This window comes from Schistocerca cancellata, chromosome 10, assembly GCF_023864275.1.
Source record: "Schistocerca cancellata isolate TAMUIC-IGC-003103 chromosome 10, iqSchCanc2.1, whole genome shotgun sequence".
Classification (NCBI taxonomy): domain Eukaryota; kingdom Metazoa; phylum Arthropoda; class Insecta; order Orthoptera; family Acrididae; genus Schistocerca; species Schistocerca cancellata.
The window spans coordinates 87,609,802-87,634,784 of record NC_064635.1 but is presented as its reverse complement, the minus strand read 5'-3'; the positions used below and the strand labels follow the sequence as shown (position 1 = coordinate 87,634,784).

Here is a 24,983-nt window from a genome sequence, read left to right as displayed (position 1 = left end):
TCCGCATGTATCCCGTGCCACCCAACGTGCTCTAGAAGGTGTAAGTCAACTACCCTGGCCAGCAAGATCTCCGGATCTGTCCCCCATTGAGCATGTTTGGGACTAGATGAAGCGTCGTCTCACGCTGTCTGCACGTCCAGCACGAACGCTGGTCCAACTGAGGCGCCAGGTGGAAATGGCATGGCAAGCCGTTCCACAGGACTACATCCAGCATCTCTACGATCGTCTCCATGGGAGAATAGCAGCCTGCATTGCTGCGAAAGGTGGATATACACTGTACTAGTGCCGACATTGTGCATGCTCTGTTGCCTGTGTCTATGTGCCTGTGGTTCTGTCAGTGAGATCATGTGATGTATCTGACCCCAGGAATGTGTCAATAAAATTTCCCCTTCCTGGGACAATGAATTCACGATGTTCTTATTTCAATTTCCAGGAGTGTATTTAAAAATAACCAAGCACACTAGACATCACAAACGAAAACCTCTGTGCTCATAACAGACAAACAAGGCGCTGAACTGTCACTCTTTAGCTTGAATGGATGTTTTCGTCTTTTCCCAAAGCCCCTTTGCTCACCACATAGTGATGCAGATGCTCCTGTGGTCCTCCTAGGAACATGTAAGCGTACTGAACGGATCCGAGGTGTTGGTTGCATTATCAGGAGAGTGGCAGCTACCATTATTTTTCAAGAAAGACCACTCACACCATTGGCATTCCATTCAGAGTGAGTCAACTGATATCTGTCTAAGTTAGCACACAAGTTGGTGGTATTGTTACTTTAATAATATCGGAATTGGTCACACCTTGCCCTGTTAAGAAGTGAATCAAACTGTACAAAACAAACTTGAATGAGGGTGCTGTCTAGAGCATTCGTCAGACATAAACAGTTTTTGATTGTATCTTATTTTTATTGTTAAATGCTAGTAATGGCAACAAAAACTATTATGACACAGTCATCGACTTTCAAGATACTAGTTGACCGGAGCTCACCCTCGACGTCAGGGCAGGCTTGCAAATATTCAGGAACTATTTCACACACCATGCTTCTCATACCCATTGGGATATTGTTGAACTCCAGAAGAACCACCTCAGACAAAATGGTTCAAATGGCTCTGAGCACTATGGAACTTAACATGTGAGGTCATCAGTCCCCCAGAACTTAGAACTAGTTAAACCTAACTAACGTAAGGACATCACACACATCCATGCCCGAGGCAGGATTCGAACCTGCGACCGCAGCGGTCGCTCGGTTCCACACTGTAGTGCCTAGAACCGCTCGGCCACTCTGGCCGGCCCACCTCAGACAAAAGCTGCTCACTGGTAACAGTGTTAGCGTACACCTTATCCTCAAGGTAACCCTAAAGAAAACATTCCATTGGTTAAAACTCAGGAGACTGGTCTCGCTACTCCACAAGTCCTTGATAGCCAATCCAGTTGTCTGGAAATACTTCATGCAAGAACACCAAAACAATGTTGGCCAAGTGTGGCGGAGTACCATCTTGCTGCCACCACAGTTCATCGAAGTTCCGTCTATTCTAAAGTTCTGAAATAACAGTATCCCTCATTATCTCAAAATACGTTTCCTCTGAGACATGACCTTCCAGAAAGAATGGGCCAATCAATTCTCTGTACGTCACACCAACCCCATGCCATTGCTCCCATGTACTGGGAAGCATACTCTGTGGTGACATTTGGATTCTCTCGCGGCCAAGCACGCGGTTGTGTCTATTCACCTATTTTGTTGTGTGCAATTTCACCTCATCAGTCCTGTCAATATTTAGCATGAGGCTCATGGTCCTGTAGAAACTTATTGTACATCACCTCTTTGCAAACATGACCTCGATTCCCTCAGGGAGCTCAGCATTTGCTTGCTGGATACAGACTTGGGGAACCTGTGGGTCCTGGACTGTGGCCTGGTGAGCACCGCCAGTTCTCTGTCACTGTGCATGTTTCAGCAACCACCATGTGGTGTGGTGGTGGAATGTAGTGTCACAGAGACTGGGGATCTTGGCTTAACTGCTTGGGTCACAAATATGGTAAAAAAATTCTCAAAAAAACCTCAGCCTTAAGGTGTGCTGCACACCAATGAGATGCATGGTTGTTGAGGTGGAACCTCTGGTGACCTGCCCCACCTCAATTGTATAAGGCATACTTAGGCAAGTAGGGCTCTGTCTGGGCAGACTGTTTGCTTTCTTAGATGCTGATGGTATCACTATGGCATCCACAACTTCTCAAACTGTTGCCCCTGATGGTTCTGGTGGTCTGTTGGGCAGTAAACACATCCATGCTACAAAGACAGCACAGGAGGGTAGGTTTCCTAATCAGTTTTCATCTAAAGTTCAGACATCGTATTGTAACAAGGCATGCCTAGTATGTCAGAATATCTTTCTTGTGATACAGAGAGAAGATGGAATGTTTGAGGAGGTATCGCCTTTCTATGTAAGTAAGGGCTTGTAGTTTGATTGGAACCCTCATATTTGTTAAGCAGCTACATAATGTTACATTATTTGTCGAAACTATGATATCACACCAAGTTCTCAACCTCATAAAGTCAAACGTTTTGGATGAATATCCTATTGTAGTTGAACTGTATCATACCCTTGAATTCAGTCAAGGAGTAGTCACATGTAGTGACATCATGCATATGAGCCTAAGGCAAAGTGAACTGGCCAAGGAGTCATTGAAGAGCAAAATGTAAAGTGTCACATTAATGGTAAGCTGGAAAAATCGAAATAGATTACATTGACGTTTGATTCACTGGTTTTGTTAGATTATGTTAAAGTTGGATTTTTAAGACTAAAAGTGAGATCATACTTTCCTAACCCCATGATGTGTTTCACATGTAGAAGTTTAGGCATTCTGCTGTGGGGTGTAAAGGTCAAGCTATGTATGGTCACTGTGCCATGGCCGCTCACACTGAAGGAATTCCGTTTACTCTCCCTGACCTTTGTGTCAGTTGTTCAGTTCTACATCCCACTTGGAGTAGAGATTGTATAATTTTCGGGGATGAAAAGAAAATCGAGAAATTGAAGGTGACTAAAGTGAAAAAGCAATACAAATCTCTTCAACCTCCAGCGTTTCGACTATGTATGGTCACTGTGCCATGGCCGCTCACACTGAAGGAATTCCGTTTACTTTCCCTGACCGTTCTGTCAGTTGTTCAGTTCTACATCCCACTTGGAGCAGAGATTGTATAATTTTCGGGGATGAAAAGAAAATCGAGAAATTGAAGGTGACTAAAGTGAAAAAGCAATACAAATCTCTTCAACCTCCAGTCTTTTCGACTGCATTTACTGCCGCTCCCACGAAGAAACCTACAGCAGTAAGTATTTCCAGCTAGACATCACCTATATATTCTGATAGCAAGAAATGGTCTTGCAGGTGTGTCTGTGGAAGCAGCGGTTGTGATACAGCTGTTGCTGTTTCCACACAAACTCAAGTGATGAGCACCGCTTCAGCCCCTGCCATAGATACCCCATTGGAAGGACAGTTACTGAAAACTAGTTTCCTACATTCTAAATTGCTGTCCATGAAATCTGAAGGGGAAGAAAAGATTAAGGCGCAGCATACTGTCAAGAAGGCGAAATCGAAGCAAATGGACTGTCGGATACAGAAACACTCAGAAGACGACGACTGAAACATGAACTTCAAAGTCTGCTCAACTCAACTCTCGAGTCCTCTCAATTCTTTCCTTCTGACGTCTCCCATCTAAACGCAGAAGAAGGGCAAAACTTTAACCTGTCAAGTAAATGGCTTTTATGCTTCAATAGAATATGAACAAGTTTAGAACAGCTGTGGAGGAGCTGCAGCTGTTTTCACACTGAAGTTCCCTCTGTCTGTGTCTTCAGGAAATGCAATTTAATCGTAACGACACCCCTATGTTCAGGGATACAGCCTTTATCCAAAAAATGGCATCAATGTAGACAGGGCTAAAGGTGAGGTGGCCATCTTTGTGAATGATACTTACCGCTTCAGTTCTGTCGCTATTCGACAGTTGCTGTCATAGTGCACATTCATTCATTATTACAATTTGTATTTGCCAAATTTTAGATAGAGTGGCTCTTTCAAGCTTGATTCTGCAACTTTCCCAACCTTCCTACTTGTAGCAGACTTTAATGCACATAAGCTATTCTGGGGATCTGCATTGCTCTAACCCAGGTCGAGTTGTTGAAAGCCTCATTGTGTCACAAGAGTTGTGCCTTCTTAATTCTGGTGGTAGCCCACACTTCAGCACTGCTGTGGGGTCATTTGAGCCATAGACTTTGCTTTCTGTTCTCCTGCCTTTATAGACGTCGCTCGCTGGGAAGTGGTTGATGATTTGCATTCAGGTGACCACTTTCGTGTCTGTATCCATATCTCAGACAGAGCTGACCTAGAATGGAAGCCAACACGATGGATGCTTTAGCAGAGCAAACGGGATGCTGTAAAGCCGATTATCTGTTTTTTTTACCACTGTGACAGTGTCCAGAAATGGATTGATCACATCTCTAGCTTGATCCACCGTGCTTCTGATGCAACTGTCGCAAAGTCATTGCGTCAGCTTTAGAGATGACAAGTACCATTGCTGAATGAATAGTGTCACTTCACAATTAAGGTTAGCTGCAGGGTCTTGTGATGGTTCAAATGTCCGCTGTCTGCTGCAAACCTCTCAGTCTTTCAGATTGCGAGGGTATAGGCATGGAGAGCAATTAAAGAGAGCAGAGAGAGGTCTTGGCATGTGTTTCTGGACTCGATCAATTGTTGTTGGAATAACTTAATCATAGCTAACACTTGGTTCAAGAATCGTGAAAGGAGGCTGTATACATGGAAGAACCCTGGAGATACTGACAGGATTCAGATAGATTATATAATGGTAAGACAGAGATTTAGGAACCAGGTTTTAAATTGTAAGACATTTCCTGGGGCAGATGTAGATTCTGACCACAATCTATTGGTTATGAACTGCAGATTGAAACTGAAGAAACTGCAAAAAGGTGGGAATTTAAGGAGATGGGACCTGGATAAACTGAAAGAACCAGAGGTTGTAGTGAGTTTCAGGGAGAGCATTAGGGAACAATTGACAGGAATGGGGGAAAGAAATACAGTAGAAGAAGAATGGGTAGCTCTGAGGGATGAAGTGGTGAAGGCAGCAGACGATCAAGTAGGTAAAAAGACGCGGGCTAATAGAAATCCTTGGGTAACAGAAGAAATATTGAATTTAATTGATGAAAGGAGAAAATATAAAAATGCAGTAAATGAAGCAGGCAAAAAGGAATACAAACGTCTCAAAAATGAAATCGACAGGAAGTGCAAAATGGCTAAGCAGGGATGGCTAGAGGACAAATGTAAGGATGTAGAGGCTTGTCTCACTAGGGGTAAGATAGATACTGCCTACAGGAAAATTAAAGAGACCTTTGGAGAGAAGAGAACCACTTGTATGAATATCAAGAGCTCAGATGGCAACCCAGTTCTAAGCAAAGAAGGGAAAGCAGAAAGGTGGAAGGAGTATATAGAGGGTTTATACAAGGGCGATGTACTTGAGGACAATATTATGGAAATGGAAGAGGATGTAGATGAAGATGAAATGGGAGATAAGATACTGCGTGAAGAGTTTGACAGAGCACTGAAAGACCTGAGTCAAAACAAGGCCCCGAGAGTAGACAACATTCCATTAGAACTACTGATGGCCTCAGGAGAGCCAGTCATGACAAAACTCTACCATCTGGTGAGCACGGTGTATGAGACAGGCGAAATACCCTCAGACTTTAAGAAGAATATAATAATTCCAATCCCAAAGAAAGCAGGTGTTGACAGATGTGAAAGTTACCGAACTATCAGTTTAATAAGTCACAGCTGCAAAATACTAACGCGAATTCTTTACAGACGAATGGAAAAACTGGTAGAAGCCGACCTCGGGGAAGATCAGTTTGGATTCCGTAGAAATGTTGGAACACGTGAGGCAATACTGACCTTACGACTTATCTTGGATGAAAGATTAAGAAAAGGCAAACCTACGTTTCTAGCATTTGTAGACTTAGAGAAAGCTTTTGACAATGTTGCCTGGAATACTCTCTTTCAAATTCTGAAGGTGGCAGGGGTAAAATACAGGGAGCGAAAGGCTATTTACAATTTGTACAGAAACCAGATGGCAGTTATAAGAGTCGAGGGACATGAAAGGGAAGCAGTGGTTGGGAAAGTAGTGAGACAGGGTTGTAGCCTCTCCCCGATGTTATTCAGTCTGTATATTGAGCAAGCAGTAAAGGATGCAAAAGAAAAATTCGGAGTAGGTATTAAAATTCATGGAGAAGAAGTAAAAACTTTGAGGTTCGCCGATGACATTGTAATCCTGTCAGAGACATCAAAGGACTTGGAAGAGCAGTTGAACGGAATGGACAGTGTCTTGAAAGGAGGATATAAGATGAACATCAACAAAAGCAAAACGAGGATAATGGAATGTAGTCAAATTAAGTCGGGTGATGCTGAGGGAATTAGATTAGGAAATGAGACACTTAAAGTAGTAAAGGAGTTTTGCTATTTGGGGAGCAAAATAACCGATGATGGTCGAAGTAGAGAGGATATAAAATGTAGACTGGCAATGGCAAGGAAAGCGTTTCTCAAGAAGAGAAATTTGTTAACATCAAATATAGATTTAGGTGTCAGGAAGTCGTTTCTGAAAGTATTTGTATGGAGTGTAGCCATGTATGGAAGTGAGACATGGACGATAACTAGTTTGGACAAGAAGAGAATAGAAGCTTTCGAAATGTGGTGCTACAGAAGAATGCTGAAGATAAGGTGGGTAGATCACGTAACTAATGAGGAGGTATTGAATAGGATTGGGGAGAAGAGAAGTTTGTGGCACAACTTGACTAGAAGAAGGGATCGGTTGGTAGGACATGTTCTGAGGCATCGAGGGATCACAAATTTAGCATTGGAGGGCAGCGTGGAGGGTAAAAATCGTAGAGGGAGACCAAGAGATCAATACACTAAGCAGATTCAGAAGGATGTAGGTTGCAGTAGGTACTGGGAGATGAAGAAGCTTGCACAGGATAGAGTAGCATGGAGAGCTGCATCAAACCAGTCTCAGGACTGAAGACCACAACAACAACAATCATAAAATGAGGGACACTGTTTACACTTTTAAAAATTCCTTGAGGTTTGTGTATCTCACATTTGATGAGCAACCCACATAGTCACCCCATCTCAAGAATATTAAGACCAAAGCTGCAAACCCATTGAATATTTTAAAATTGCGCAGCCACAGGTCATGGACAGCAGACCAAATATGTCTGCTCCAGTTTTGCAAGGCGTTTGTGTACTTCCACCTTGACTATGGATGAACTGTCTGTGGCTCAGCTAGGCCAGTTGGTGACAGGAGCATACAGGAGATGCCTCTGTGTTGAGGCTGGTGAAACACGCTCATGATGAGTCATGTATGCACCTTACTCTCCACCCCTTAGTCCCCAGCATTCCATATCGTTCCTCACCTTCCAACGGAGTGGCTGTTTAAAATAGAACACAAGAAAAAGAGTGATTCAGATGGGAGGACTTAGAAGCTCTTAATGCGGACCCTACTTCTGTGCTTCATTGAGATTTGAGTCGTTCACTGCCCTTGTTACTAAGGAGACCCAGAGTTATTTTAGAATTATCGGTGTACAAAAAGAATTTTACTCCAGGCTATCTTTCTAAATCGACGTTTTACAAGCTTTTATCTGATAACTGTGTAGTCGTTTACACTGTTGGGTCCAAGCAAGGTAATTCCATTGCCTGTACTGTGATGTTTAAGGAAGTTTCAATTACCCAGTACATTCACAGTGTATGATACTGAATTATATAGGTTGCACATTAATGAAACCAGCAAACTGCAGGAACGGATTCCTGACTGGAAATGGGTGAAAGACAAGTCCTATGAACTTGTGTCTGGAAATGCATAGTCGGCACGTTAGATGGTGCTGACGAATGAAATTTTCTCTGACTACATGCCTTGTCTGTAGCTCACAGATGACGATTATGCAGATTGATGTCAGTTGTGGTAAAGGTTGCTTCATCGGTAAAGAGGACTGAGGACAGAAATCACACAATTGTGATCGTGTGGTGCAAAAACCATCGACAAAACCCTCCCATAGACGGAAATCCCTGCTGATAACTCTTTTGTTCGTTTCATGTAATAAGGATAGTAGCTTACACGATGTTGGCAGGCCACTTGCATGGAGCTTGTACAGGGTGGGGCAAATAAAAGTGGGCCACAGAATAGAGTTCCGGGGTACAAAGAAACACAGCAAACGAAAGGAAATATAATACTGACTTGGCTATAGCAGATGTTGAAAATGATCACCAATTATCTATTGGCACTTTTAGACCCTGGTCAGGAAGTTGCTGAAGGCAGGTCGAAGCTGGACTGCTGGACTTACTGAAGTGTCATCCGAAATGCTCTGCTGCATTTGTTGAAGACTATGAGGGTTATTGTAACCGCACACTGACAGACCAGATGACCTAAGTGGCCAGCTAGGGCCGAAACCAGCCTGACCTCTGCTAACAACTCTGTCAGGTGTGAAGATTGTGTAAATGTGCTCCAGTTTTCGACTGGCTTTATGGACAGTTGCTCATGGGGTGTGGTTAAGGCACGTGCCTGCCATCTAATGTGGCAACGATGCATTTCAGGACCTGTGTTCACAGGACCTCTTTTCTTCATTTTCAGGCAGGAATCTGCCTGCCCCTGCAGTTTGTCGGTTTTATTACTGTTCAAGCTGTATGAGATCTTGAGAGCACTAGATCAGATGCAATGTCTTCCTGCTAGCAAACTCTTAATCTGCACCTATCACGTAAGTGCCCTTCGCACTATCTTTCACATTTACCCAGTAGAAAAGTATATTCAGCAGAAGATACTTACAGTGGCAGGACAAGGAGGAGTGATGTTGCTGGGTATCAGGCCACGAGGGTATTTAGGGTAATGAAGCAGCAGATGATGCAGCTAAAAATTCCTGAGTGGAAGATATGATTTCTTCATGTACTGCACAGTACATGTGGTTGCCTCACTACTGAGGCAAAAGCACCGTCCTCCATCGCATGGATTCCTCCTCCACCAGTATGCAGTGCATGTCATGTACAGGTATTTGTGCCTCACATTTTAACAGACTGTGTTCCATACCAAGCCATGTGATGGCTGTGACCAACTTACCAACTGAACTGCCCACAATTTTAGGAGACAATAAATTAAATGTGGTCCATGTTTTGCAGTTCTGTGTGATGTCTGTTCATCTCAGTGGTATCTTAGGTAGGAGGTTTTAATGTTTTTCCATCATCTTCATCTTTTTTCTTCCAATTTCTCAACCAGGCATAGTCTCCTCTTACACTACACCGATGAGCCAAGACACCATGGCGATTTCCCATTGCAAGGTTGAATGTCTCTTCGTGGTGTTGCAGGCACATGGCGCAGTGACAAAAGGCAATAAGCTGAAGAAAGTTGAATGGGCAGCCATTATAGCGAAGATAATGGCCGAAAATCCAGAAACCCACTTATGTAAGCAGTTTTGATATTATTACAGCCCTGCAGTTGGAAGTGAGAATCTCTCAAATGGCAGTGCTGGACGCCTGTTGGCATACTACTACCGTGAGCACCTGTAGAAAGTGGTAGAACGATGGTGAAATAACGAGTAGCCTGTTTGGTATTGAACAACCACGTCTCATCACAAAATGTGGAGGTCGGAGGACCTCTGTTGTGTAATCCAGGATAGGCAGTGATCTGTGGCAGATCTGATGACAGAGTACAGTGCTGGTGCTGGCACAAATGTTTCATAGCACTCTAATCAAAGGGCATTGTTCAACATGGAGTTTCACATCACATAATCCCTACATGTTCCTGTGATGACCCAATGACTTCGTCAGTTATGAGTGCAGTGGGCACATCATCACTGAGCTTTCACTGTGTCGCTTGTCGAATTAATTTCATTTATTGTTTCACCTGGTCGATGGTTGGGTCCTTACATGCCGTCATCCAGGCGAATAGCTGCACGAAACATGCACTGTGCCACAAATGCAGGCAAGTGAGGGCAGAATTATGCTATGGAGTACACTGAGTAGGGCTCACATGGGATCTGTGGGGTAATCGAAGGCATCATGACAGCAGTGAATTAGGTGAACATTATTGCAGACCACCTTCCTCGCTTCACGCTTGAAATCTCCCTCTATAGCGAAGACATCTTCCTGCAAGGGTCAGTATTACAAAATTGAAGCAGAGGAATTAATGCCCCAAAGAAGTTTGAACACTGAAAGAAGTGAAATTCTCAATTTCATTGTTTCTTGGAGATCTTTGCAACAACTGAATTATTAATTTGCAGAAAAACTGGATGAATCTCTGACATAGTACGTGTTCTTGTGCTGCTCTTCCTTGAGCTTTCTCAATGTTCTCCGTTAATCATGTCGTGGAAGGATCTCAGACCACGCAGCAGTACTCCAAAAGAGGTCAGACAATCGTGGTGAAGGCAGTCTCTTAGGTAGATCTGTTACATTTTCTAACTGTTCTGTTATTAAAACACACTCTGTGGTTTGCCTCCCTCTCAAAATTTGTAGTTTATTCTTGGAGTCATGATTTAAAGCCAGTTCTTGAACTTTGTTAATAGACTTTCTCGGGATAGTCTTCAAGTCTTCCACTTCAGTTCCTTCATTATCTCTGACACTCTGCCGGCTGCAGTGACGGAGCAGCTCTAGGTGCTTCAGTCTGGAACCATGCGACCGCTATGGTCGCAGGTTCGAATCCTGCCTCGAGCATGGATGTGTGTGATGTTCTTAGGTTATTTAGGTTGAAGTAGTTCAAGTTCTAGGGGACTGATGACCTCAAATGTTAAGTCCCATAGTGCTCAGATGCATTTGAACCAAGCCATCTCTGACACACTCCCACAGATTATACAAACCTGTGACCATTCGTTCTGCTCTTCTCTGAAAAAGTTCAATACCCCTGTAAGCCCTATCTGGTACTGGTCCCACACAGTTCAGCAATATTCTAGAACTGGTCACACGAGTGATTTGTAAGCAATCTCCTTTGTACATTGATTGCACTTCCTCAGTATTCTACCAGTAAACTGAAGTCTACGACCTGCTTTACCCACAACTGAACCTATGTGATCATTTCATTTCATTTTACTATGAAGTGTGACATGCAGGTAATTGTATGAGTTGTCCGAGTCCAATTGTGACTCTTTTATATTACTGTCATAGGCTACATGCCTTTTTTTTTAGTTTTGTGAAGTGCAAAGTTTTACATTTCTGAACATTTAAAGAAAGTTGCCAACCTCTGCACACTTTGAAATGTTATCAAGATCTCACTAAATATTAAGCGGCTTCTTTCAGATAGTACTTAATTATAGATAATTGCATCATCTGCAAAAATCCTGATTTTAATATTAATAATGCCTGCAAGTTCATTAATATACAGAGTCCGCCAGAAAAGTGATTTCCCTAAATCGCTTCAGGCAAATGCCGGGATGGTTCCTTTGAAAGGGCACGGCCGATTTCCTTCCCCATCCTCCCCTCACCCGAGCTTGCGCTCCGTCTCTAATGACCTCGTTGTCGACGGGACGTTAAACACTAATCTCCTCCTCCTCCTCCTCCACCAGAAAAATGGATACACAGTTTAAGGAACGTAAAGTATTACTTATGTGTTGATTTTACATTTAATAATTGATCACACATGTTGTACAACCTTCATTTTAGCACATGGTTACTTTAAATGTTCAAAATTTTCGCCGTTGGCGGCTATACACGTAACAGAAGGACGAGCGCTTGCGCAACTACGTCAGTGTTACAGTGGAGATTACTGCACATGTCGCTGTAATCTCCTGGCGAAGTTCCTCCAGCGTGCATGACTTACGTCGATGGAGGTTATCTTTCGCAGTTCCCCACAAGTAAAGGTCCATAGATGTTAGGTCTGGCGACCATGGAGGGAACTCAATGGACCCTCTTTTTCCAATCCAATGCCACGGAAAATTGTCATCCAGGAAAGCTTGTACGGCTAGCTATACTAGGTGGTAGCGTGGTGGCGCCTCGCCGTGTTGGTAGAAGACCCCTTCATCAGCTCCATAAAGCGCATGTATACGTGGCAGAAGTGATGTGCATAACACTTCCAGTGACACTTCTCTAGTGACAGTGTCATCAAAGAAAAAGTGTCCTACTAAGCCCCTATATGATAGTCCACACCACATGAACCCCTGGTAGATTTACCGTTTTATCCACATAAACATGCAAATTTTCCAGTGCCCAGTACACACTGTTATGGCGATTCACTGTTCCATTAAGTTTAAGTTGTGCCTCGTCACTCCGCACTACCTTCATCACAAACTGTTCATCATCAGTTACTATTTGTTGATGCCATTCGTAAAATTACATTTGGCGATCAGGGTCGTCATCATTAATCGTGTGCAGTAATCGTGGGATGTAAACTTTCCACCTTGCAGCTTTCAGAATTCTTCATACACTTGTACTGCTAACCCTCATTTCACGTGCGCATTGCGTAGCAGACTTCTGTGGAGAATTAACAAATGTTTCGAACACGAGAGCCGACGAAACAGGACTTGTAGCCATATGCTGTCTTCCTGATCTTCCTTTGTGAATATCACAAATCATTTCATGCAGTTCAAACTTGTCAATGATGCGTTTAATTGTTAGGCATGTTGGGGGTTCTGTTTCAAACTCCCGTCTCCACTGACGTTGCACTTCAACGGCATTGTCAAACTTGAAAAACCACTTCACAATACATTTTCGTTGCTCGAATGTCAAGCGTGCTCCAGCGATCTTGTTTTTTCAATACCGAGATCGAAGTACTAACATCTGTTGAGCCAGAGACCATACTACAGCTCACTCGTAACTCAAATCGAACGACATCGATATCTTGATAGAGCCTGACAAAGGGTGTATACATTTTTCTGGCGGACTCGGTACAACATTAGCTGCAAGGGTCCCAACACGCCTCCCTGGGACACACCTGAAGTTCCTTCTACACCTGACGATTACTCTCAATCCAAGATAACATGCTGCACCCTCCCTGCTTAAAAGTCCTAAATCCAGTTATAAATTTCACTTGTTACCCTATATGATCATACTTTTGAGAATAAGCATAGGTGCGGTATTGAGCCAAATGCTCATTGGAAATCCAGAAATACAGAACCTACCTGATAGCCTCATTCCAAATCTTTTAGTATATCATATTAGAAAAGGGTAGTGCAGTTTCACATGATCGATGTTTTTTTAAAATTTATGCTGGATGCCTTTGAGGAAGTCATTCTGTTCAAGATACCTCATTATGTTTGAGCGCAGAATTGTTTAAAAGATTCTATGACAAATCAATGTCAAGGATACTGGATAGTTTTGTGGATCACTTCTACTGTCTTCCTTGTAGATAAGTGTGATGTGTGCCTCCATTAAAGAACTGGTTCAAAAAATGGCTCTGAGCACTATGGGACTCAACTGCTGTGGTCATAAGTCCCCTAGAACTTAGAACTACTTAAACCTAACTAACCTAAGGACAGCACACAACACCCAGCCATCACGAGGCAGAGAAAATCCCTGACCCCGCCAGGAATCGAACCCGGGAACCCGGGCGTGCGAAGCGAGAACGCTACCGCACGACCACGAGATGCAGGCTCAAGAACTGGACATGGTTGTTTGTTTGCGGGATCTACTATAGATGATAGTGGGAAGAGGGCATAACTCAGCCACAAATTCAGTTTAGAATTTGACAGGGATTCCATCAGGGCCTGCAACTGTGTTCAGTTTTAACGATGTCAGCTGTTTATCAACAACCACTGACATTAATGCTTATTTCATTCATCTTTTCAATGGTATGAGGATTAAACTGCGACAATTCTTCTGGGTTTTCCTTTGAATTTGAAAACAGAGTTAAGCATTTTGCTTTCACTTTGCTACCCGTAATTTCAGTTCCTGTTTCATTCACTAAGGACTGGATGTTAACTTTGGTGCCACTAACAGCCTTTACATACGACCAAAATTTCCCTGGGTTCTGTGAAAGAACACTTGACAATATTCTGCTATATTAGTCATTGAAGGCATTATGCATCAGTCGCACGGAGTGGCTGCGCGGTTAGAGGCGCCATTTCGGGGATTATGTGGCCCCTCCCACAGGAGGTTGGAGTCCTCCCTCCGGCATGGGTGTGTGTATGTTGTTCTTAGCATAAGGCAGTGTAAGTCTAGGGACTGATGACGTCAGCGGTTTGGTCCCTTAGAAATTCACACACATTTGAATATTACGCATTGCCTCTTGACAGTCAAACGTGTTTCATTCATCATCTCTCTGTCTATAGCCCTTCGCTTCGTTTTAGTCGCAAACTCATTCATCAAAACCTGTAGAGTATTTCCTGTTAACTTGGAATCATGGAATTTCGAAGAAGCAAATTTAACTGTACAAGTAGAGGGAAAAAAATCCCAAAATGCTTATTTGTATTTACATCACACGAAAACATATTTGTTTTGTCATTTGTTATCTGACATCAAACTTTAAAGTAAAAACTCTCGAAAATCTTGGAATCCCTGGGGCTGATATTTCGCCAGTATCTTTGTCAATTTTCCACTAACGACACTCTTACCACAATGAGATCCTGGGCTATAATTGATGTTACTGCAGGTTCCATGGAAAACTATCACATGCACGTTGAATTTTTAGGTGTTCTACTCCTTCATTGATTGTCTGATAAATATCACAATACAACCATTGGCCACTTGAAGAATACAAAAACCAATTATGTGTTTCCCTGACTAAGAAGTCAAGATTTCTTAGTAGGTTTCTACTCGCAGCAGAAATAGAAAGTTGAACTGAATTGCTTACACATTTTATAAGGTTCGTATGTGGCATGTGTTTTTCCAAATTTGATAGACACTATTGTTAGCATGTAGCATTACATTTGTATTGTCTGTATGTACACTGCAGCTTGTTTAGATCGAATTTGAATTCTTCAGGCGGGTCTGTAATTGCTGTTACAATAGACCATGGATGGGCAACTAAGGTCCTGTCGGCCAGATTCGGCCTGAGATTCGTTTCAGTCCAATCCGTCGAAGAAATTCGTTGTAGAAAGAGAGCGAGGCACTGCACAATGTTGCGACAGAAGATTTTTAAGACAGCTATCGTAAAAAGTAAAAAATCTTGCAGATAATTTGTAACTTGCTAGTTAATTCATGAATTTTAGGTTAACCTAGATTTCAAGAAGGGTAAACTTCTTTTCCACAGTCATTCACTCTAAAGATTTTACCCATTGCTCCACAACCAAGGTGTCACCGTTTATAGTAGTCTAATGAAAGTTGCTCATTAGATTTTGTCATCAAAGATTTCTGGATTATAGAATGGCCTTAAAAATAGTGCCACATGTCCCAAAATGTCAATGAGCTACAAAAACTAAGAAATTTCTAAAGTTCAGTGCCCACCAGTTTCGCTAGTTGCACTTGCTGGATATAGATGTTGATGTCGACATTCACAAAGTATGTATTAGAGTTATATGGTCCCTATCAGTTAGCCTCTGCTGGATCATTACTTTCCAGTATTTTCGTTGTGTTTCAGTTTATAATAACATCAGTATCAATAGCTTTCCCTTGCTTTCAGGAGCTGTTTCTCACCCTAAGGGCAAGAGAGTGCCCTGTACCTTTTACCCACTCCTATGCCCTCTTTGACGAGGCCGTAGGTGAAAAGAGGGAAACTTGTTGTGCCAGATGTCTTCGTCCACAACAGCTGATAATGATTTTTATTCAAAAGTTAAGCAGTGGCAGGGCTCTAAATCAGCACCAAGGACGTGTTGATTAGTTATAAAAGATGCTCCACATAGACCACGAGTGCTTTAGCATATGTTAATATAGTATTCATTTCCATAATTATATTGTTATGGCAATATTTTCTGACACAAATTTTTTCCACTTTTCTGCAGCACTAATGTCGCTGACATAGAGGATGGCAGTGGTAGTGATGACAGTTGCAGTTTGGTTACCAAAGTTTCCCTGGCTGCAGAAACAGGCAAAAGGATACAAAGCAACATCGAGAAGCAGTCAACCCATGGGGATAAAACTGGCACAAAGCATCTAGCACACCACTGTTACACCTGTAAAAAAGCCTTTGAATGGTTGCAGGACCTGAAGGAACACACATGTGTGGAGAGAGGTGAAGCTTTGCATTTTTGCAACACATGCCACAAAACGTTTACTACAAGAGCTAATGTAAAAAGGCATTCACGTCTGCACACTGGTGAACGCCCTTTCAGCTGTGGCATTTGCAACAAGACGTTCTCGGAAAGTGGTAATCTGAAGAAGCATTCTCAGCTGCACACTGGTGAACGCCCATACAGCTGTGTCATTTGCAACAAAACATTCACCCGAAGTGCTCATCTGAGACAACATTCGAAGCTGCACACAGGAGAACGCCCTTTCAGCTGTAGCGTTTGCAACAAGACATTCACGATAAAGAGTAATCTCGATAAACATTTTAATCGGCACACTGGCAAACGCCCCTACAGTTGTGGTTTTTGCAACCTAACGTTCACGCTAAGTACTAATCTGAATCGGCATATAAAACTGCACACTGGCGAACGCCCCTACAGCTGTGGTGTTTGCAACATGACATTCATAACAAATCACCACTTGAAGAGGCACTCGCAGGTGCATACTGGCAAACGCCCATTAAACTAATGCCTTTGGCAGCAAGACAGTTGCACAAGGTAATAATCTGAAGCAGCGTCCACAGTTGCACATTGTCAGATGCCTTTACATCTCTCACATTTTCTAAATAATTCAGCGATGCTAAAAACGAAAAGATACATAAAAGTGTCGACAACACTCTGTTTGTGATCTTATTTCTATAACTGCAGCATTTTGGTCATTACAAGACATAAGATGGAGAGTGTGATGTCTTTTGAAATGTGAGGTATTTGGTGAGAGGAGTGTCTTATGTGATGCTGTACACTCCTCTCTGTCTTCGTATGGCTATTTCAGCCTAAACCTATGTATATTTTAAAGTTGTGACCGATCTAAATCCAATCATTTTAGTGGCCATAGAGTCATACCAGCATCTAACTTTCAATGAAGCACTTTCCTAGAATCTGATTGTGAACAATATTTGACCTGCTATTAACGTCTGTACATAATAATGTAACTCAGTGTTTCAGATGATTCTCAGCTTTTTCTACTTTCCTCCTGCCTGTTGGCACTCTTAATTTATTGAAGAGATTCGGTGCTAACACTACATTTTTTGCAACATTATTTCGTATGCTTAGTTACAGCAAAGCATCACCATAATAGGTGAGCCTCCATCAAATGTACATTTGGAGAAAATGGAGACACATGTCTAAGTGGCAAATAATTTTATTTCTTTTGTGAAAGAACTGCTAAGGTGAATCCTGTCATTAATTTCATCTTCTTTGTGTAGCAGTGCCTATGTTCCACCAGTTTTCGCTGTAACATCCACATGAACATTTATGGGGTACAGAGCATGTATAGAAAAATTATTCTACTGGTATCCAAAAATGTAATTTGCAACGAATCAGACAGATAGAATTCGACATTGCAGGTACCAAAGCAATTGGAAGGAGAACAGGAATCACATATAGAGCTGTAGTACCACTGAAGATCAGCTGAGTATTGTCTATTTCACCAGATGTTAGTGTGAGTGCAAGGATACACTTGAAAATACACCTCCCATTAGCATAACACCTTCATCAATGTTGAATGGGGCAAGAAGAGATAGTCATTATTTACTCCAAGAATTACTGTGACATTACTTAGTGTTAAACATTTTAAGTTTTTCCTGTACATTAAGTGTGACAACATAGCAAGGCATCCATTGCAATCAAGAATGACACCAGAGTGCTGCTCCACTTCAGAGGTATTTCTACAGTTTCTAACTCAATCTGTCATGCTAAAATATACCCTATGTTGTGCTGTTGCTGTTCTCAAATGAGAAATATGTAGGTATAACAGTATTATTGCACTAATTGAACACTTTCTCAGTTATTTATTACGAAGCATACAGCGCACTGATCATACCTAGCTTGCTCTCAGTTTCTTCTGCTTCAAAAATAATTTTATGCACTTTGGGGACAGGTTCCTTAGCGAAAACAAAGAGAAGCCCATGTCAACATATGTCTGAAAATCCTTTGTTTTCAAGATATCAATGAAAATATACAGGTTAGGTGACTGGTGCTCAACAGCATATAAATATATAATTCTCTAAATGTCCTCCTCTCGATCCTAAACCTGCATGAACTCGTCGAATCATGAAGTGTCACTCCCTTGCAAATACTCCTTGACGGTTACCATTGGTAAATCAGTCATCCATGACACATCAGGGTAGAATTTCTGTATTGGGTGGTGTTCTACATAGACGAAATATTTAAATGGTGCCCAGAGATAGATCGAATGGTCAGCCATACGAACGACATGTGGTCTCACTTGGTCAGATATTGTCTCGGCAATGCAACGGTCTCAGCACTGAACAGGTAGGTGACTCAGCTATCTTTCGTCTTGAAATAGTGTCTGATGCAGCCATGCAGCTGTATATCCTTTACCATTTGTGCTGTCATACAAAAAACAAAGTGTGCCTGCTCATGAAATAAATATTCCGTCATCTTCGAAAGGAGCACTTTCAGTTAACTATGAGTCAAACAGGTGAAGTTGTTGAGTTGTATCTGGAAAGCTGTTGATCGTTAACTCTCATCAATAATTCGAAAACGAAGTACTTTTGGACATATGTTTAGTAGAGATTTTTTCCTTGTTTTGGTCTAAGGAGTATGTCTTCAAAGTTAGAAAAACTACTTTTTAAACACCATGTAAAGGAAATGCGGTCAATAAACCAAAGTATGTCTGTGCAGTGATCTGGAGACTCAACTCTGTGTGTACATGTAGTGCTGTGGAGAGGCAGTGGAGTGGTAGTATAGTAGTTAGGTACTGGCCCACCACACTGTGTGGAGGCTCAGGTGGAACTACTACTACAGACTTGAACTGCCATTTGTAAAGTGACATAATTTTTGTATCCTCTTTATTTGGTTGCTTCTTTATTCTTTATGCATCTATGATGAGGAAGAAGTCTATGGAATACTTGTTATGTTTTTTGGTAACATTATTTAAAATTCATTACAATAAAATGTACTTGGTTTTGCATTGGTTTGTCACATTTATTTACCCAAGAGAGTTTTTTACTGACAGTATGTACATGGTACCAGGATGACAGCAGAAGTACATCGCTATAAGAATGTTACAGACATTCTTACATCATGTTTGCACATTGACTCAATTCAGCCTTCAATGTGCCAGGTGTTAAGTAACATTCTATCACATCTCTTTGATGCCTGTAATAATTGAAAGGATAAGCAGGCATAAAATATTCTGGCATTGTAACTGCACAAATCATTGCTGACAGAATGCATCTTGAGAATGTGGGTACAGCTGTACATTATAGCAGGAATCAGCATAGTTTCTTATAAAAGAGGTGTACAATGTTGCTGTATGAACAAATTCCCAGTGAATATTACTGTTCCCTAAGTAGTACATTGGCTGAGTGATGATACAGATATACTCAAAATATGAAGAGCCTGGTTTCAGTCTGTTTCCCTGTTATTAGCATAATTTTCTTTTGTAAAACGTCTTTTAATCCTATCGGTATATCAACTATTGTTGCAAAATTTCTGTTCAAGATATTTTCTGTTTCTAGAAGATCTGCCTCACATCCACCATCTTTTAATATAGAAATTCAGTCTGCCACTTTCATCTCCTTCCTCTCCCCTTATGTAATGAAAGCTCATCTGCAACTCTTTGAATGAAAAAAGAAATACGTTGTATCTCAGATGAATCTTCGCTACTCTTTTCTCTTCTGTTTTGTCCAGGATACTATATGGCTATTACGAGGGTTGTTTTTTAAGTAAGGGCCGTTCGCGCGTATAGTTCCGTAGTTCGCGCGGACGCCGCAACAAGCCACCGCGCCACTTGCCGGCATCCTTCCCGTTCACACTGATGCAAGTTGCAGCTCTGTAGCTGACGTGTACGCATCGCTGTGCTACTTTATAATGTTTAAGATTATTGAATCGTCCGCCGCGTGTGAGATACGGTCAGTGATACGTTTTTTGACCGCGAGAAGCCTATCAGCTGCAGAAATTCATCGTCAGTTAACAGAAGTTTATGGCTTGAATGCAATGAGTGAAGGTAAAGTGCGTCAATGGGTTAGAGAGTTTAAAAAAGGCCGTCAAGACGTCCATGACGAAGAACGCTCAGGCCGGCCCTCTGTGATCACTGATGATTTGGTGGCTGCAGTCGAAACAAAGATTCGTGAGGACAGAAGATTCACAATTTCCACTCTTTCTTTGGACTTTCCACAAGTTTCAAGATCGGTTTTGTACAAAATGGTGTCTGAAAACCTAAACTTTAAGAAACTGTGTTCTCGGTGGGTACCCAGACTCCTCACAGAGGACCACAAAGAGAAGAGATTTGCCACTTCATTGGACTTTTTGATTCGTTACGAGGAAGAAGGGGATGACATGTTGAGTCAAATTGTCACTGGAGATGAAACATGTGTATCCCATATCACTCCCGAAAGCAAGTGACAATCGATGGAATGGCGACACACAACATCACCCGTCAAGGTCAAAGCCAAACAGATGCTGTCAAAGTGCAAGATTATGGCAACTGTGTTCTGGGACCGGCGCGGTGTTTTGCTAGAGAACTTTATGCCACGAGGAACGACAATCAACTCAGATGCCTACTGTGCAACTGTAAAAAAGCTCCGCAGAGCAATTGGAAACAAAAGGCGCGGCATGCTGACAAAAGGAGTTTTGCTCCTGCATGATAACGCTAGGCCTCACACCTCTCAAAAGACTCGGGATTTGATTGATTCTTTTGGCTGGTAAGTTTTGGACCATGCACCATACAGCCCCGACCTTGCTCCTAGCGATTTTCACCTTTTCCGGTACCTGAAACACCATCTTGGCGGGCAGCGCTTCAATGACGACGATGAAGTGAAAGCGGCTGTGAACTCTTGGCTGTCGGAGCAGGCGGCCGAATTCTTTGAAGAGGGAATTAAAAACTTAGTTGTACGGTATGACAAGTGCTTAAATAAACAAGGCAACTATGTAGAAAAATAGGTAAAAGTGTGTAGAATCAGAAAATAAAAGTTTTTTTACAAAAGTACTTGTATCTTTTTTAAAAATAAAAACGGCCCTTGCTTATAAAACAACCCTCGTATATGGTCATATCAGCAATTGGACTAAACAGAGTCAAGATGATAATTATTTCAGACTGGGAAGGGAATAGAAAGAAGTAGGTATTGCACTGAAAGGAAAGGACTGACAATTTTTTGACATAGATCCCAAGTTGCCATACTATTATTGCCAAGTATCTACTCCCAAGCCTTATTTGGAATCACAGTTTTCGTCATGTAGCGAATTGTGCACGGTGTTAAGAAGTGATTGTATAAGCAATAGTATTATGCCAGTTGCTGGGAATGATACATTTGTAAAAGAACCAAAAGAGCATAACTCTGCTTTACTATGTTCATTGAAAAAGGGATGTGACATATCTTTTTCTCACAAGTTACATGATATTTCCGAGACTTACTACAGTGCTCACCAGATGAAGAAGGTGAGGGCAACACAGTAAAAGTCAAATGATAAAAAGGCAACTGGTGCAAGAAAGTGTGTATTTACCATTGATGTATAAACAGTGCAGTTACTGCCTGTGACAGAAGCTGGCGAGTGACTAATACACCACTTATAATTGAGACAATGGTTCAGTGGTATGTTATATTTGCAACGAAGGAAAAGAAGCATTACACTTATGTTGGCAACTTTAATTCTAGATTTTTTTTAAAAACGGAAGTGAAAGGTTGTGACCTATCCAAACACACTGTGGTAGTGTGCGTGTCGCTTTTTATTACAGTGTACTGGCGTAGAATGGGTGCCTGATCAGGGTGGAAGACAGCATGGGCGTCTTAGACTGAAATTAAAACTATTAAATTGATGGAATTTTGGTATATTGTGCCAGTTTGATATGATTCACCCAGCCTGGACTGTGAGCCCACCTGTCAGACTAAACGAATATAGTCCGTCGTGGAATTGTAGGAGAGAGTTAGTTGGTGGCTGGTGCAGATGACGCAGAGCCACAGACAGATAGTTTAAGTGAACCATCCTGTAAGCAAGCTGAAACGCAAGCTGGAGACATGACTGGATTCTGCACACCAAGAAGCTGTCGGCAACTGCCACATAACATTTGTTCCACAGTTCCTGTTGACTCTCATGGTGGTGCATGTGGATGATTTTGTCAGCAGATTACCGGAACTGAAAATGTGTGTTGATGCCAAGGTTCTACCTGGCACATACGCTCTGAGGTAACGAGCTCTGGAATTGTATTTGAAAAATGTGACACAAAATTGAAAGTAAAATTTTGCATTGAAATCTTAAAATATTCATAGACTGACTACCCATCCTGTGCAATCCTTTCCCTTTCGATAAGGCCCACAGACGTGGTGGCTTGACCCTCGTTGGGGCCTTAGAATCTAGGGAACGTTATGTTGTAGTTAATTTCCTTCAGAGTTATAATGAAGGTGCTTAATGCTAAGTGTTGCAAGTGGTTATTTTATCTGAGTTGTCTTATTGGCTTAGAAATATTTTTACAAAATTGGAATATTGTTAGTATCTGAGCTTGGCTGTGGTCATGGAGTGTTGGTGAGGATATATCTGGAGAGAGGTTTCAGAGGATGTGTAACAGGGGCAGCCAGTCAAGGATTATTTTAGGGAAATTGATTAAAAAATTTATTTCAAAGGCCCAGTGAAATCTTTACAAGTTTTCCCCCCAGAGTAACTTACGTTGTATCTACGTGACACAAGTCGCCTGTCTTGCAAAACCGAGACAGTTCTGTCCAGTTAAAGCTGCTGACAAGAAACACCCTGAGACCTCTGCTGAAACTGCTAGCGAATTCACGCCACTGGTTTTAGCCAATAGCGTGTGTGGGATGCAGGTCACGTGTGTGTGGACGCTGGAGTGTTCTGCGGTGCGGAACACAGTTGCCTCTCTCTCTTGTAATCCAGACCTCGAGCAGGATAGACGTCTTTTTGGAAGGCAGAGCTTCTGGCTCTGATTTTTACGACTGGCCACCAACGTAAGATAACATGAACCGCTTCCCCTTCCATTGTCCATTTCTATTAATTGTTCGACTTCCTAGACTGGCCTAAACCTGGTAACTTCCGACCCTAGGAGCGCACTTGTACACCGTACAATGAAATATATCCCCTCTATTGTACCTGATTTCCTGTTCTGTCATTTAACGGCAGCCCTGGATGCCCACTCTCACGTCCTGACTTCTCGACCTTCTGCACACTGCCGTGACGAGGCATAAGTAACAACCTTCTCCCCCCCTGCCCTGCCCAGTATACATTAACATTGGTGACCAGAAGTGAGATCATATACGTTAACAGATGTACACAGAGCTCCAAGATGGAGAGGCTTAAGTCAGTGGTAGAGTCCCTCTCATTCACCGGTCAGCTCATGTGGCGATCTTGTGAAAGGGTCTAGAACGCTCATAAATATTCGTTAGAGGATGTCTTGGGGCTCATCATATGTAGGGGCCTTAATTACTGGGGCCCAAGCGGCTCTTAACAGAGAAAAATGCCCTATTCAGAGCAGGTCGTTTATCAGTCCTTAGATAACTAAATTTTATTAAAGCTATAAATCCTTATGTCTGCCCTATTTTAAGCGAGCAATGATAGTTCCATTATTTTTGAGCTCTCTAAAAAACAGGACAGGAGCTAAAACTAAAAAGTATTAATGAGTAAGTTTACGGTATGAATGACACTAATCAACTCTCAATTGTACAGTAAGTGCTTGCAACACGTGATTTCAGATTATACAATGAGTGGTAACACTTCGCTTCAACATCTTAAAATAGTATAATACTCCTTCAAGTTATAAACCAAAATACAAGTTCTTTAAATACAAAAATGGCTCTGAGCACTATGGGACTTAACATCTATGGTCATCAGTCCCCTAGAACTTAGAACTACTTAAACCTAACTAACCTAAGGACATTACACAACACCCTTAAATACACATTAATCAAGAATGTGTAACATGTAAGTTAAGCTTAAGTGCCAGCCTGAATTCTCATTGAGAGATAAATAATATGTAAATATTTATTACTTAAAATTCGAGACATCATACAAAAGAAGGGGAAAAAAAGAAAGTGTTTAGCTTTCGTCGGCCCTCAAAATATTTGAAGTGCTCTGCTCGTAACGTGACTCGTGAGGTTTGTCATCCGCATGTGGCATTTAAACACATGTCAACAGACGTCCACATGTGATATCTAGCAGATAGTGAGGTGCAACCCGTGATACACTACATGATTAATCTACAATGGCATTACAGCAACATTGGCAAAGAGAGATGGACTCCTCATGGCACTGGGTTACCGCTTCTGCAAAAGGAGAGGGGTAGGCACTATACCATGTCTGTAACCGGAGGTGTTCAAACTGGTTATAAAAACGATCTTGAATAACTGTGGAGCTGTTTCATGTTATTTACCGAGAACAAGGACGCACAAGATTGTGATCATAAATTACTAATACCAGTTTTCTACCTGACTTGAACATTACTTTGGTCATATTGTATATATATTGTATATTAGAAATCCAGATTTATTGCAAATAACTCACCAACACTGGTAATGAAATATTTACAGAAATGATATGAGAGAAGAACTTAATATCAAAGTGAAATTTACGTAACTTGCAATTGGTATCGGCGTTTAGGTATAGTCTGGAAAGCATAACCCAGTGACATGTAAAAATATCGACTGATACTCGACTAACATTATGTAAGAACTTTATCAGACTGCTACATCATCATGTAAATATCTGTCAGTATATATACGAAAATAGGTGTAACACTGTTTAAAAATTAAGTGTTATCGTAAGTTTCCGAATTCTGAAATAGTTGCATAAGACCTTGGTTTATTATAATGCACACTGAAGAATTGAAACAGCCATTAC

At 41.7% G+C, this 24,983-nt stretch overlaps 1 protein-coding gene across 5 annotated transcripts in view; it reads left to right on the top strand.

Moving 5' to 3' along the window:
• Positions 1 to 24,983, top strand: part of LOC126106409 (gastrula zinc finger protein XlCGF57.1-like) — a 327,990-nt gene that overhangs the window by 233,419 nt on the left and 69,588 nt on the right. The window contains exon 8 of one of the 5 annotated variants that reach the window (XM_049912686.1): positions 15,894 to 17,546. The exons of the other annotated variants lie outside the window; for them this stretch is intronic. Coding sequence (XP_049768643.1) covers positions 15,894 to 16,647 — 754 coding nt within the window. The 3' untranslated portion in view covers positions 16,648 to 17,546. Of the gene's footprint in view, positions 1 to 15,893; positions 17,547 to 24,983 lie in introns of those variants that run through there. 5 annotated transcript variants of the gene reach the window in all.